This window comes from Apodemus sylvaticus, chromosome 9 (assembly GCF_947179515.1).
Source record: "Apodemus sylvaticus chromosome 9, mApoSyl1.1, whole genome shotgun sequence".
Lineage (NCBI taxonomy): Eukaryota > Metazoa > Chordata > Mammalia > Rodentia > Muridae > Apodemus > Apodemus sylvaticus.
In genome coordinates, this window is record NC_067480.1 from 112,775,796 (window position 1) to 112,789,889 (window position 14,094).

Genomic DNA, 14,094 nt, shown 5'->3' on the forward strand with positions numbered 1-14,094 from the left:
GATTCTAAGATTAAGTGTTAGGTAGTCACTGAGCTATCGATGCCATAAGTTCACTGGCTCTAAGTGTAAAAGGTGTATTGTTCTATAAATTAGGATTTTTATAAAACAAAAATGTGTATTCTATTTATGAAACTGTAAGGAAAAGACATATTTTTCAGGGGTTTTGTTGTTTTAACCATACTTGGGGGTGTGTGAAATGTTGTTGTTGTTGTTGTTAGAGACATTTTTAAGTCAGTTAAATGTTACAAATTTTCATTGAAATTACTGCCCCTTGGTTCAGATGAGAACTGTTTACTTGGACGCTAGGTTGAGGAGGAAGCCCTAGAATAAGGGTGCTTGGGAAAAATGATAAACTATATTATCAGGAACACTGTTCCAGGTCTCTCACTTTAGCTGTGTATTTTGTTTCCCTTAGGACATGTATGGAAAGGTCATCCAGCTAGAAAAGCACAGAGGTCCACCTTCAGAAAACACTGAGTCCAGGTTAGTTCTTGTCTTCCATTACTAGCACGAGACCTAAAGTTTGCACAGTATTTCAGCACTAGTCACTAAAGTTAAGTTTCTAAATAGATGATTTTTACTTAAGAGAAAACATACTGAACTTATTTTTATGTTACTTCATTCCAAATTTATGGATTAAGTGGTATTTAATCATTCTTTTGGATTATGATGCACTCAAGTGTTTTCTATATTGATCCAGCTTATGAGAGACCTACTCATATATTTATATTTGTTCTTATATAGAAGACACCTTAGTTGATTTGTCCAGCTTGTGACTGTGGCTATGATTTTGTTTTTTTTTTTTAATTGGGACTTTATTACTACCTCAGCCAGTTGATAAGAAAATGCTGTCTTCTGTATGCCTTCTGCGTAAATTGCATAGGCACACTTTTAAGCTTTAGAGAATTTGGTAGCTTTTAACTGAAGTTTCATAATAGCACATTTTAACGCTTAAAGCAAAATGTTTACTCAGAGTGTCTTTTCTCAGGTAGACTGAAAGAATGGAGTGTATCTCCAAAATGGAATATGTAGGAGTACGCCTGACTAGCATGAAAATTTGACTCCACATCATGAACTGCTACTGTATGTAGGATCTTTTGTGATATAACTCTAATTGCATGCTTAATTAAAAATATATGTGATATTTTAACAGAGACCTGATTGGCAGCAGATGGCTGATTAAGGAGGAACTAGAAGAAATGTTAGTGGAAAAACTGTCAGATCAAGATGTGAGTAATTAATCTTTTTAATTTAAGGGGACCTGTGTCATGAGAATGCAGACAATTGCTGTATTAAGATCCTAATAGTGATGCTCCTCAGAGCCAGGTGTTCCCCAGACACTTACCCTTGTTCTAACACAGTCCTTATTGATTTCTGCAGTCAGAGAAGTGACACATCTAGTCTCCGGATCCTCCTTCTCCTTTTCTAAGTGCCCTCGTGTCTTCTGCCAGTTGTTTTAGGGAGTAAAGCAGAAGTTGTCTTTTGTTCTTTTCAGTAAGGCCAGTAGTTAATTGTAAACTAATGATGAATGCAAGGAGCCATCAAGTAGAAAAGGATTTAGTGCACTGTTACCTTCATGCAGTCCTTGACTTCCTGGCTTACCTCATTCACTTGCAGTTCTGTGAGGGCGGTGGTTTGTGTCTTGGGGCCTGAACATCCTGTGTTTCAGACAGTAAGAACAATGGCTCTGAGCTGCATTTTCCTAAACCTCACCTCAGACCTCACCTAGAACCCTTGGAGAGCTGTCCAGGGATCCAAGGTGAATCCCTGCCCTGTAAAGCTGATGGCCCCAGCGTAGGTCTTGGTTGTGCTTACTGTGCTGAGTGTCCTGATAGAGCTCTGCGCCATCCAAAGACACTGGATGTGTTTGCATTCTTAGATCCTGCTGTGGGAATAGCTACAGTACAGTACCTAGTCCCTTGACACCATCAGGTTTTACGTTGTGTCCATTGCTTGTTCTCATTTAATGCTGGAGACGTTGGTGGCTTGGGAAAGTCGCAGTTTGCTTAGATAAGGTGTCAGGAGTTTGGTTGGTGGCAGATCTGGAAGTGATTGCTAGGATCTTAACTGATGGGGCCTGCTGTGCTGCAGTTGAACTGGAAAGATAACACAGCATAGGTAATGATCCTCTATATTTTCAGAGTGGCTTCCTAAACCATAGGCTAGTTCATGACCACAGCCATATCCTACTCAGAGACTGGTTGACGTCTTTTTAAAGGGTCAGAGAAGGAAAGGTGAGAGTCTCTGGGAGAAAGAGGAAATGGGCGAGCAGTGTAGCCACTGATGTGCAGGTTCTCCGCCCTGACTTAGAATCTGCGTGCCTTCCCTTTTATTCTTGTTTTCCAGGAAGATGGACGTATTTGAACAGTTGTTTTAATAGTGTTTAGACTGTTGAGAGACTCAGATATTTCACATTATCATTAATGGTTTTTCAATGGAAAGGCAAATGTGACAAAGTTGGGTATGACTTTTAGGGTTGGCAATGAACAAATAAGTCATCAAAAACTGGGCTCCACGATCCATATTAACTACGGCTCTTAAGTATAGTTGTTTCCTTCTCCACAAACACTCTAGAGTGATTATTCTGGCTTCTAATTTTAAGGGGTTAATACCAAGTTGTTTACTTTCTAATCACATGTTCAAGAACTATTAAAAAAAATGCACAGAGTAGCAAGGATAATTTATTTCAAGAGGTTGCCCTTTAAGTCAAGTATCTCTTGAATTTTTAAATAGCTTGATTGTTCGGTTTTAAAGGAAATCATAAACATTAAAGTAACACAGCTTGAACAGCCAAAAATATATTTGCCAAATGTATTATGAAATATAACTTAAGGGGAACATTTTCTCAAAATCAGACTCTTCTGCTATTTATAACTGACTAGAAATTATTTCTAATGTTCCTTTTGATGCAGTTCTATTGACAGACTAGAAGTTATACTTTTGAAGATCATCTAAATATTTTTTAAAATAAATTTAAATATCAATTTCATAATCATAATGCAGAGAAATTGATTTTTTTGAATGATAAATCCTTTTGTTTTTTGAGAGGAAAGCTTAAGTACTAAAGATCCACGAGAAAGTGCTGCATCTGCATGCTGTTTTAAAAGCAGCATGAAGATGCAGAAGTGTCATCCTGTCAGAATTCATCAAGAAAAGCAGCCTTGGAAAGATCAAGTATATATAAATAGCAAAACTTTAGCAAATGCAATTACACTTGCTTCTTCTAATGAATTCTATTGTCTGCAGTATGTACAATTCATCCGACTGCTGGAAAAGTTACTGACATTGCCATGCGGTCCTGCTGAAGAGGAATTTGTGCAGAGGTTCCGCAGAAGTGTAACTGTTCAATCAAAAAAGCAACTGATTGAACCTGTGCAGTACGACAAGCAGGGCATGGCCTTCAGCAGCAGCGAAGGTAATGGCTTTCCACCGAGAGAGCCAGTCTGCCGTCGGACGCAGGCACGGATGGTGCCTGGGCGCTTGCCCTCCAGAACGCCCTTGCCCTCCAGAACGCGCTTGCCCTCCAGAACGCGCTTGCCCTCCAGAACGCGCTTGCCCTCCAGAACGCGCTTGCCCTCTAGAACGCGCTTGCCCTCCAGAACGCGCTTGCCCTCCAGAACGCGCTTGCCCTCCAGAACGCGCTTGCTCTCCAGAACGCGCTTGCCCTCCAGGCTTGCTCTCCAGAACGTGCTTGCCCTCCAGAACGCGCTTGCCCTCCAGAACGCGCTTGCCCTCCAGAACGCGCTTGCCCTCCAGAACGCGCTTGCTCTCCAGAACGCGCTTGCCCTCCAGGCTTGCTCTCCAGAACGCGCTTGCTCCGTTGGCTTTGCTGTTGCAAAGTTGGGTTTTCTAATTTTAAGACTCTATTGGAGGTTTTTGTTTTTGTTTTTTCAATTGAACTTAAAATGTTGTGAGAGAATGTGTGGGTCCACAGCCATGCAGTTGTTAAAGTGTTTCACCTTTTCATCTGGTAGAGTCAACAACATATTAGCAATAAGAGATTGTTCTCAAAACTGCAGTGCTCAGTGACTGCATTTCAGATGTAAACATGTGACATAAAAACTTGTGGCCTTAACTTGAATTTTCCAGGACTATGAGTGAGGGCATTAGATACGACCTCTCTTTTGAAAATTGACCTGTTAAATGTATTTACAAGTTACCTTTGAGTGCCACCTTTCCCAAGGATTCCTTTCATTTCTTCCTATTGCATTTTATTCAAGAATTCACATACTTTTAGACGTTTGTCTTGATTTACTTTTATTAAGTATAAGAAAAGTACTGTGAGTTGGTTGCTGGTTTTGTAGCAAGACAAATGAGTGGGAATGACTGGGCTTGTGAAACAAATCTGAAATCATTTGTGTTTCTGAAATGGAATTGCAGAGCATCATTCCCTCACAGCTGACTTTATCACTCAGATGTAGTGTGAGCCACCTTAACTCTTGACTGTAGTAGCTGTAGTTTTCTCTTTGCAGGCTCACGCAGCCGGGACTGGGAAGCTGGGTTCTGAGTTCACTGACGGGCTTTTCCATCCTTGCAGGCCGGAGGAAGAGCGCCACTGCACGGGCGGTGGTTTATGCACACGGAAGCGGGAAGATCCAGGTGAACGGAGCTGATTATCTCCTCTACTTTCCCATCACACAGGACAGGTAAGGTTTTGATTCCCGCTTTTAGGGAAAGCATGCTTGTAGTTCATCACCATAATTAAAAAGACCCGCAGTTTTCTAGCTTTGATCCAAAGACTTATTTCTCCTCACTAATAAACTAGCTAGGTAGCAACTATTACTAATTTTCTAGGTAGTTTTTCAGTTTTATAGAAAAACCTCCCTAAAAGCCTGTTAATTGATTCATTGTGTCAGATCCTACTAGAGTTTGAGTATTGTGAGGTGTATCTCACATTTGAAATGCAGAGTGCCAGAATGGAAGGGAAACACATGCCCTCCTTGTGATGAAAAGACAGGTGTTCACAGAAAGCCTCAACCCCAGAAACCAACTCTGGCAAAGCAGGGGAGGTGAGAGGAGAGCCCCGTGGCTCAGGCTCCTTTTCCCTAATTGTGAGCATTAGAAAATGCCTGCCTTTTCGCTTTCCCCTTCTTCCTGCTGGGGAGAATTAATTGTACATATATGGAGGAAGCAAAGAAACCTGTGGGATGTAAAGTCAAAACACAAGTTTTGGTCCATTCCTGGTTCTGGGCACATTATTCCTAAAGAGGTGGGTGTTGTCACAGTCGGGCATTCCACATCTTCTGTCCATTCCCTGTCCTCCCTTGGGGCTCCGAGTGAACCGCCATGCTGAGCTCTTCCTGTGGACGGCAGCTGTCCCACCGCTTGGCTCTGCATACCGGATGCTGCGTGACTGTCTATCTCCTCTTTCCAGAGTGTGTGGTGGTGGTTAAGGCACAGGGGCTGAGGCTCCTCTTTGCCCTTGCTTGTGTAAAGAAGCAACAGTAACTACCTCAGGGAAGTGCATTCCTTGTGCTTGTGTGTGTTCCTGTGTCAAGAAGGAATTTGCTCTTAATATTGTTCAGTAAAAATTAAATGTGCTCAGCCGTCACCTGCACTGGAATAGATGGAGGGAGCTTAGGAAAAGCCACACCACAGCATAGAGACTTCACTAGAAATAGCAGGGACGGTGTCCTATCTGTCACTTGGTGTTCAAACACAAGTCTCAACCTTAGCGTAGTCTGGCTACACCTTAAATCTTACATCTCCCCAACTCCTACCACCACCCCAGTTTGAGACAGGGTCTCCCTACATAGCTCTGGCTGACCTGGAACTTGCTGTGAGACCCAGACAAGTCTCAGAGACACAGAGATCCACCGGCCTTCACCTCTCCAGCTCTGTGATTGAAGGTACTTCGACTCTGGCAGCTTAAAGTTCTAGTTTGAGTTCAACCAGCAACATAATCTGTGCCCCTTTGTGGAAAAGATGTCAGTGCCAACTAAGATGCTTCCTGCTATTAGGGAACATCTGATTGGGAAGCCTAGTGCTGCTGCTCTTAGTGGGAAGGGACCTCAGGCCCTTAGCTGACTTAAAACAGCCGTAGGGACTAAGGGGTGCCCTTGTAGCTATGAACTGCCCTTTCCTTCCAGAGAAGCAGGGCTGGTGATGCTGAGGCAGCAGTGACGAGACCTCTGTCACTGTGCGATGACAGAAGCAAGAGCCCAGGCCTGTTTCTGAGCTGTGTGACTTCAGACACAGAGCTTCCCAGGGCTGTCTCTGTGAGGGCCGCTGTTCACACAGACGGAAGCTGATCGCGCGGTGCTACAGTGCTGCCTCCCCAGCGTCGGTTGTTTTTATTTGCTCTTATTTACAACAAACATGGATTGCTGTGTGCCTGGAATTTGGGACACAAGAAAGGTTGCTAACCTTTCTGGAAAGCTGAACTCATTGATGCTTACATGTGCTGACCACGTAGTGGAGGAACATGTGTGCATTTGAAGCAGCTATACAAAAATCACTGTCTGTATTCGGTACCACATGACTAGCATTCAGAGAACATATAAATGAGGAATCATTTATTTGTAAATTTTTGAAGCATGCCAGTTCGTACAACCGAAACAAAGTCAGTGTATTTTCTGTAGTGAAGGATTTCATGGACCCTGCTGAGAGAAGAGGTGCTGCCTGTGGAGGATTCCCTTTGATAAACCTAGAAGTGTTTGCTGGATTCAACTGAGAACAGTGGAAGGGCATTGTGTCCAGTTGTTAAAGCTTGGGGTGAGCTTTGTAGATTGTTTTACACACAGTGTCCTTCCAACTTCCAGCTCTGCAGACTTTTGTCATCTGTCTTACCTTGACCATTCTGCCTCCATGACTAATGTAGCTCCAGAAATTTTATTCTGCAGTTCGTGTTTTTCTGAATTTGGATCTGGCGATTGATTATATAAGCATGTATTTGGGAATCTTAAAACCTTGAGAATTGAGACAGATAAATGTTGATGGTCTCAAACAAATGGTTGTCCAAAAGCCTCTTTTTGTAGCTTCACTTCTGTTGCAAACTCACTTCCTGTCAGGTGATGCGGGGACTTCCTCAGTGCATGTGCAGACAACTTCACTCTGCCCTGCAGCATCAGCATTGGTTGTCAGTCTCTGTTTCCTTGGTTTCTGTAACATGGCAACTACTTACAATACTATGGCTACTTTTGTCTGGTTGCTTTAAGTATTCTGTCAAAAGAAAGCAGGGTGGGCTGTCTGCTGTAGGATCGGCCAGCGCTTGGCCGCTAGCCGCGGCCCTGACGTGTTTCTGTGCGTCCACTCACAGGGTTATTTCCTTACCTGTTTGGTGTAAAAAGTTGCATTTGAATCTCAGCTGTATTCAGCTCGGAGCTAACAGTAAAATCAGCTTCCCTTGGGAGTCTAGAAGCTGCAGTGGCAGACAAAGCAAATGACGCAATACAAATGGATTCCTCTAAGTAAAAGTTCAGGAGATACTGTAGCTCAGGGATAGAGTGTTTGCCCAGCACCCACAAGGCCTTGAGTAAACAAATAAATAAATTAAAGACTCAGCAGAGATGAAGGCAAAATAACAAAATCCAGCTCCTCTAGGGATGGCAGTGAGCATCATACTGATGTAATGGAGTAAGCAGGTGCTGGTTCCCCTGGGGAGCGGCTCAGGACCGCCTGTGTGTGGCCGCTCCCTGGTCCTGAGGGCCTGACTGTGCACACATCTTAGAGAACTACAGGACTTGGGTAGAGGGAAGGTAGTTATGTCCACTGTGGTTTTAGTAACTTTAAACACAGCATTACACAGATGAACATCGTCCATTCTACAGAAGTGAATGCACCTCATTTAGGAAAACCAAATGGCATTTGAGTTTTGCTTGAGAAGGCCTATTAATTTATACCTGATCATTGAATTCAAAGGCTGGATTCAGTGGGTTAATGATGCTCCTTGACTGTAAGACTCGTTACATGGTGATTTTCACAACTTGCCAGGTTCTCATGAGATTATCAGTAAACAATAAGAGTTGATGTACTCTGCCCATACCACCACCACCACCACCACTACCACCACCACTAAAAGAAAAAAAAATATTAGAACTGTACATAAGCAAAGCATTCTAAACCTCAGGAGGATCCCTGCTTCTGTGACTGGTGTAATTGTGGCAGGCATCATTTGGTTTTTGTAACTACTCACAAAGTCACATCTTCATAGGAGGCTTAACCCATGTGTTGTAATGTGCCCTAGAGAACAATTGATGTTCCCTTTCCACTTCCTGGACCGGCTGGAAAAGCATGATGTAACCTGCACAGTGTCCGGGGGAGGGAGCTCGGCGCAGGCCGGAGCCGTGCGCTTGGCGATAGCCAAAGCTCTATGCAGCTTCGTCACTGAGGAAGAGGTTGAGTGGATGAGACAAGGTAGGTGTGTGTGTTGGGGTGGGGGTCATTGTTGTTTGTTGATGCTGCCTTACACTGCTGTGAGAAAACTTCCTCGTGGGGGTCTCAGGAAACCTCTAGCTCCTTCCATTCTCCAGAACCATAGCTGTCATTTTCAGGCTAGATTTCTACAAAGTGAACCAAGATTAGGACAAGAAACCATCCTCCCTCCCAACCATTGATGTTTTTCTCTGCTGAAATACGCAGCCCAAAGTCTGCAGGAATTATTTTGGCCTTAAGGCATAATCTTTTGTGCAGCCGACCCAGCATATAACTCAACTATTTTTGAAACAAATGGATGCTTTTGCTTTATCACAAGACTCAGTGATAATTTTTTAGTTAATGATACTGTTTCCCAACAATATTAGGGATTTTCTTTTTTGTGGTTGTTGTGATATTACAATTTTATTTAGTTTTCTTTTTCGTTTCAAACCTGACCGTGTTTCCTGGGCAATGAATGAAGAAGGCTCAGCATGGCAGGGTAAAGAGTATTCTGTTGAATATTACTTAAACACGTAGAAGCCATTCAAGCCGAAGGTGGTCATTGCTTCGTCCACTGGAAGACAGCTTTGTATGTGCAGCAGCTACAGCAGGCTTTGGAAGCCACCTACTGCTTCCAGGTTCCCCCACTTCAGCCCATGTAAAGTGGTCTCCTGACTGCCTGTGACGCAGCCACTGGGGTCATAGAAGCGGTGGCTTAGGCTACTTAATGTTTCTTTTAATTCTCTTAGAATGTTGCTCACTTACAAATAATTTGACATTTCGTCAAATTCAGTAACTTGTGAAAATTACGTAGATAGGGAAGGGGGTTTGGATAGATTTCACTTAACCGTTGTGCTCTTTGGAGCTGTATGCATATGATTTTGGATTTGACGAAGGACATACGTCTATTCCATTAATAATAATTATTTTATTCCATGAATACCTACTAAATAGCACCATAAGCCCTGTGCCAATAACAAGGTTGCTAGCGTTACAACAGTAAAAAAGCCGAGGATCGGGAGTGCATACCATTAATCCCAGCACTAGGGAGGCCGAAGCAGGTGGGTCTCTGTGAGTTCAAGGCCAGTATGATCTACATGTATAGTTCCAGGGCAGCCAGAGCTACATAGTGAGACCTCAACAACCAAAGGAGAACTAGACACATAGTCTGTGTACGTTATATGGCACTTGCATGTCCTAGTGTCTGTGATCGTGAGTGGGATTCCCATGGGACCATGCACTGAAAGTAAAGTAACTCCGGAGTTGTCTCAATCCATTCTTTGCTCCTGATGGTTATTACACAAGCTGAAGCTTCCAACTAAAAATGACTTTATCTTCTAGAACAGTTTCTATCCAAAGAACAATTCTGAACTTACTTAACTTCTTAAGTAAAACACCAAACTGTCATTTTCACAGTTCTAGTGAGATATTTTTCTTCAGATATGCCCAGCGAACCCTGTTTGTGTCTGAGCCTTCAGCTGTGCTGTTGGCAGGTGTCTGTGTGACGCACACAGGCAGTGACTTAGCCCTGATACCCCTGTATTGCCAGCACCGAGGAGACAAGCTCAGGAGAGTCAGAACTGCAGGGTCATCCTCAGAGACAGGGAGAATACATCTCAGCGTGGTGAATGACGGCTGACCTTACAAGAAGGGCTTCATCCTAAGTTGAAGAGTAGTAAGAAACAAAGACAGACTCATAATTAATTCTCTTAGAGTGCAGAAAAAAGGACTCATAAATTGTTGCTGTCAGTTGTATCTGAAATTGATAGAGCACCCCAGAGGAGTGACAGTGACCTCATCGGAACAGGCTACCTCTAGGGCTTCCTCAGAGCAGTGGCTGTGGGTCTGTCTCAGGCAGCTCGCTCGGTATCTGCTCGGCAGCCCGCGCTCCTCACAGTTCACAAGGACTCCTCTGTTTACACTGCAGCTGGACTACTCACTCCGGATCCACGGATCAGGGAGAGGAAGAAGCCAGGCCAGGAGGGCGCCCGGAGAAAGTTCACCTGGAAGAAGCGCTGACACTTCCCTCCTCGTCTGTGCCTGGCTCATGGCGGGCATAGCTACATGCACTGACCCAGGGAGGTGGCTTCTTCGCATCGGCCTCAGTCTAAGGCATGGCGTGATTTATGTTTTAGTACTATTTTATTATGATTGCAATTGAAAATAATAAAAAGAATGTTGGTTTTTTCTTCCTTATTTTTAACTTTTTAAAAAATACAGCAGTGTAGCTTAGAAAATCTTTGCATATTGGACTTGAAAGTTACAGTTACCTCCTTATGCGGGTGGAGCTCATGTTGGAAAGATAAAGCAGCCTACCAGAGGCTCACTGATGCTAGGCAGTCATCCCACACAGTAGTTCTTACAGTGTGCTTGGGACTGAGAGCTACGATTGGGAGGATTTGGGCACAGCAGGCGCTCAGCAGAGCTGGTGAGCTCTGAGCTTCCAGCACTGGGTGGCTGGGGAGTGAGGGCTGGGGGGCCACAGCCAGTGAGGGCCACTTCAGCTGTCAGCTTCTGGACAGAAGAGGTGAGGAGTCTGGGACCGTTTTGGATTAGTTTGCAGCTTACACTTTTTAAATTTTTAATCATAAATTTAAGGCTTACAATAGAGTATTTTGGTGTACACAATGAAAAGTTTAATGCAATCAAGAGAAATAACACACACATCATCTCAGATGATTCCCTCCTTTTTGGTTCCCCATCCCATCCCACCCCCACCCCACCCCCGAGACAGGGTTTCTCTGTGTAGCCCTGGCTGTCCTGGAGCTCACTCTGTAGACCAGGCTGGCCTCAAACTCAGAAATCCACCTGCCTCTGCGTCCCAGAGTGCTGGGATTTCAGGCGTACGCCACCACGCCCAGTTGGATGGTGGAATGAGAAGCAGACTCTGTGCATAGCTCTGTAGACTCACTCTTCCTGTGCTGCTGAGGCGTCTTCCCCTTGACCAGGGTCTTCTGATTTGTCCAACCACACCAACCCCCAAATGCAGTAACTACTACTGTACTGTTTCTCACAGTTCAACTTTAATAGACTCCATATCTAAGTAAAATTGTGTGCAGCATCTTTCTGTGTCTTCTTGTTAAACTTATAATGTCCTCAAGGTTCATCCAAATCAGATGGACAGGATATTTTTTTAAAGTCTGAATTTACATATATAGATATAGAAATAACCCTTAGCACATACCTTTAAGCCCTCTGGCTGGAATATAGACACACCCTCAGTATATACCTTTAATCCCCAACAGTGAAGATAAAGCTATTTTGGAGAAGTAAGCAGTCATTTTTGAAAGTGATACTGAATTGAGACAAAGTGGCGAATCAGGAGAGAGAGAGTCCACAGAATAGGATATACCCAACGTTCACGAGAAGAGCGGAAGGGGAGCTCGTTCTACCAGGAGAGTTTTACAGAGACAGGTTGGAGAGAACAACCTAGGCACAGGGAGAGACAGCAGGGGCCAGAGAATGAGGTTAAGAAGATTAGAACAGACTGCTTGAGTTAGCTTGAGGCCAAGCACACTAATTCAGTCAAGAGGCTGAGAGAGAAGCCAGACTGAATCAGTCAGTGTGGAGAGGAGTTTGAGCCAGAACAGCTGAGTTAACCTGCCGTCCAGAGATCAGTAAGAACAAGAAAGGGATGAGCTTATTCAACAGCAAGGCTCAGAGGCTGGAAACATTCTAGGCCTAGATAAGACTGTGCGGAGGCTAGAAGCTTCCAGGACTGGGCCTAGGTTAACTGAGGCAGTAAGCCTTGGAGATGATAGTTACTTTCAGAATAAAGGTTACGTTTACATATTTATACTTACCTTGTGTCAACTTAATGAAACTTAAAATCACATAGGAGACAAAGCTCTCACCAGTCTACTTCCTGGTTTCAGTACCCTCCTCTGCCACAATGCCCTGTATCCTCAAATCCCAACCCAAAATAATCCTTTCTCCTGTGAGTGCTTTTCACCTCAGTATTTCACCATAGCAATGAAACAAGCAATACCACATACTAATATCTATACTGGTCTACTTTGGAACCCATTTCCAGCCAGCACGGTGGAGAGCCTAGGATCAGGTATCAGAGAGCTGCTTCCTGGGGGAGCTTCACTGGAGGTGCTTGGGAAAGGACTTGGGTCAAAGAAATGACAACAGGGTGCCTCTGGGTAAAAGTGCCCGGGCGAAGAGGGCTGCTGTGCAAATGCCCTTCCTCCAGGGTAGTCACAGATGGGGTGGACCCAGGCCTGGTACACAGACCCTGCGGGATCGTCCAGGTAGAGTGGTTGGACAGGACCCGTCACAGAGACGTTTGCACAGCTGACGGTTAAGTTTGCTCTGGGGTTCCTGGCTGCCTGACTTAAATGAAGAAATTTAACATTTTTATCTTCTTTCAACTTTGCATTGGGTCTTTGAGGGGGGAAGAAAAGCAGTTTGTGGAAGAAAACCTCAAATTAAATGATTCAGTTGTTTATCTATATTTCTGTTTATAAATATGTTTCAGTACAGCATTCTCAAATGTGCACATCTAGCACTTTATATTCAGCTGACACGTTACATACCTCTCCCCTCTCCTGCATTTAGTTTTAAGTCTCTTATTTTTTTTAAATCTAGATCCACATATAAACAAACAAACAAAAATGTGATATTTGTTTTTCTGAATCGGCTTATTTCACTTAATGTGAAAGTATGTCCAGTTCTGTTTATTTTCCCACAAATGGCATAATTTCATTCATTCCTTATGGCTCAAATTTCTTTATTACAGCACAACTGCTTTAGTTAGGGAAAAAGACCCCCTCAGAAGTGAGAGCGTAATTCTCAATCTTCCTTACTAGAGAGAGTGTGATTTCTTGGTAAATTTACTTTGTGAAATCCCAGGTGAGTTTTGAGGTATTTTGTACTCACCAAATCCTTCAGAGTGAAATATCACTGCACCTAAAGCAAGACTAGAAACCCTTGTGTGCCAGTGCCCAGTGCATCCGGTGGTGAAGTTACAGTCAGTGAGCTTTCTGAGATTCTTGCTGTATAACAGACCTTCAAAATGAAATGGTGTCTGGCTTTGGCCATGCTCAGTGTGATGGGAGGGTCAACACCATTCCTCTGCAGTGTAGATCTGTAGCTAGAGCAAGCGTTGGCTCTGCCAGCACTTGTGAGCACTGCCTGGGCCCTCTCCTTATCTGGCATGCTTGGGGTGGCACAGTGCTGACTGGAGTGTTCCTCATCTGATCCTTACCTCAGTCCCTTTCATGCCAAGGAGGCGATACTGTTGTGGAAACCAAAAGTGATGTAATGATAAAGCCAAGGGAGGAGTAAACTCAGGCAGGAAGGACATGTGGGGGCAGCAGCAGAGAGAATGGGAGAGGGAGGGAGAGCGAGAAATGGGTGCAAGAAGCAAACCTCTGAGACGGGTCCTGTCCAACCACTCTACCTGGACGATATCACAGGGTCTGTGCGCCTGGCCTGGGCCCACTCCATCTCTGACTCCATGGAGGAAGGGCATTTGCACGGCAGCCCTCTTAGCCTGGGCTTTTTTGTCCAGAGAAGAACTACTTGTGAAAACTGACTGGGAAGAGCTGAAGCCAGTCTGGATGGGCCAACCTGGCATGGAGAGTTGACCACACCCCCGAGAGCCTCACCGAGACCTGAGCAGAAGGGAGGTTTCAAACACGGTTCTAACCCAGGGTCCTCTTAAAGATAGGAAGTAGGGTCACCATAGAGTAATAAAAGCATCCGAGCCTTATTAACTCTTACCTTCCTAAG

The 14,094-nt window shown here is 44.2% G+C and overlaps 1 protein-coding gene across 1 annotated transcript in view; it reads left to right on the forward strand.

Moving 5' to 3' along the window:
• Mrps9 (mitochondrial ribosomal protein S9) overlaps positions 1-10,547 on the forward strand; it is a 53,422-nt gene extending 42,875 nt beyond the window's left edge. The window contains exons 6-11 of the mRNA XM_052193211.1: positions 416-483; positions 1,154-1,229; positions 3,247-3,415; positions 4,538-4,646; positions 8,186-8,355; positions 10,283-10,547. Of these exons, the coding sequence (XP_052049171.1) occupies positions 416-483; positions 1,154-1,229; positions 3,247-3,415; positions 4,538-4,646; positions 8,186-8,355; positions 10,283-10,374 (684 nt within the window). The 3' untranslated portion in view covers positions 10,375-10,547. The remainder of the gene's footprint in view (positions 1-415; positions 484-1,153; positions 1,230-3,246; positions 3,416-4,537; positions 4,647-8,185; positions 8,356-10,282) is intronic.
• The last annotated feature ends 3,547 nt before the right edge of the window (positions 10,548-14,094 follow it).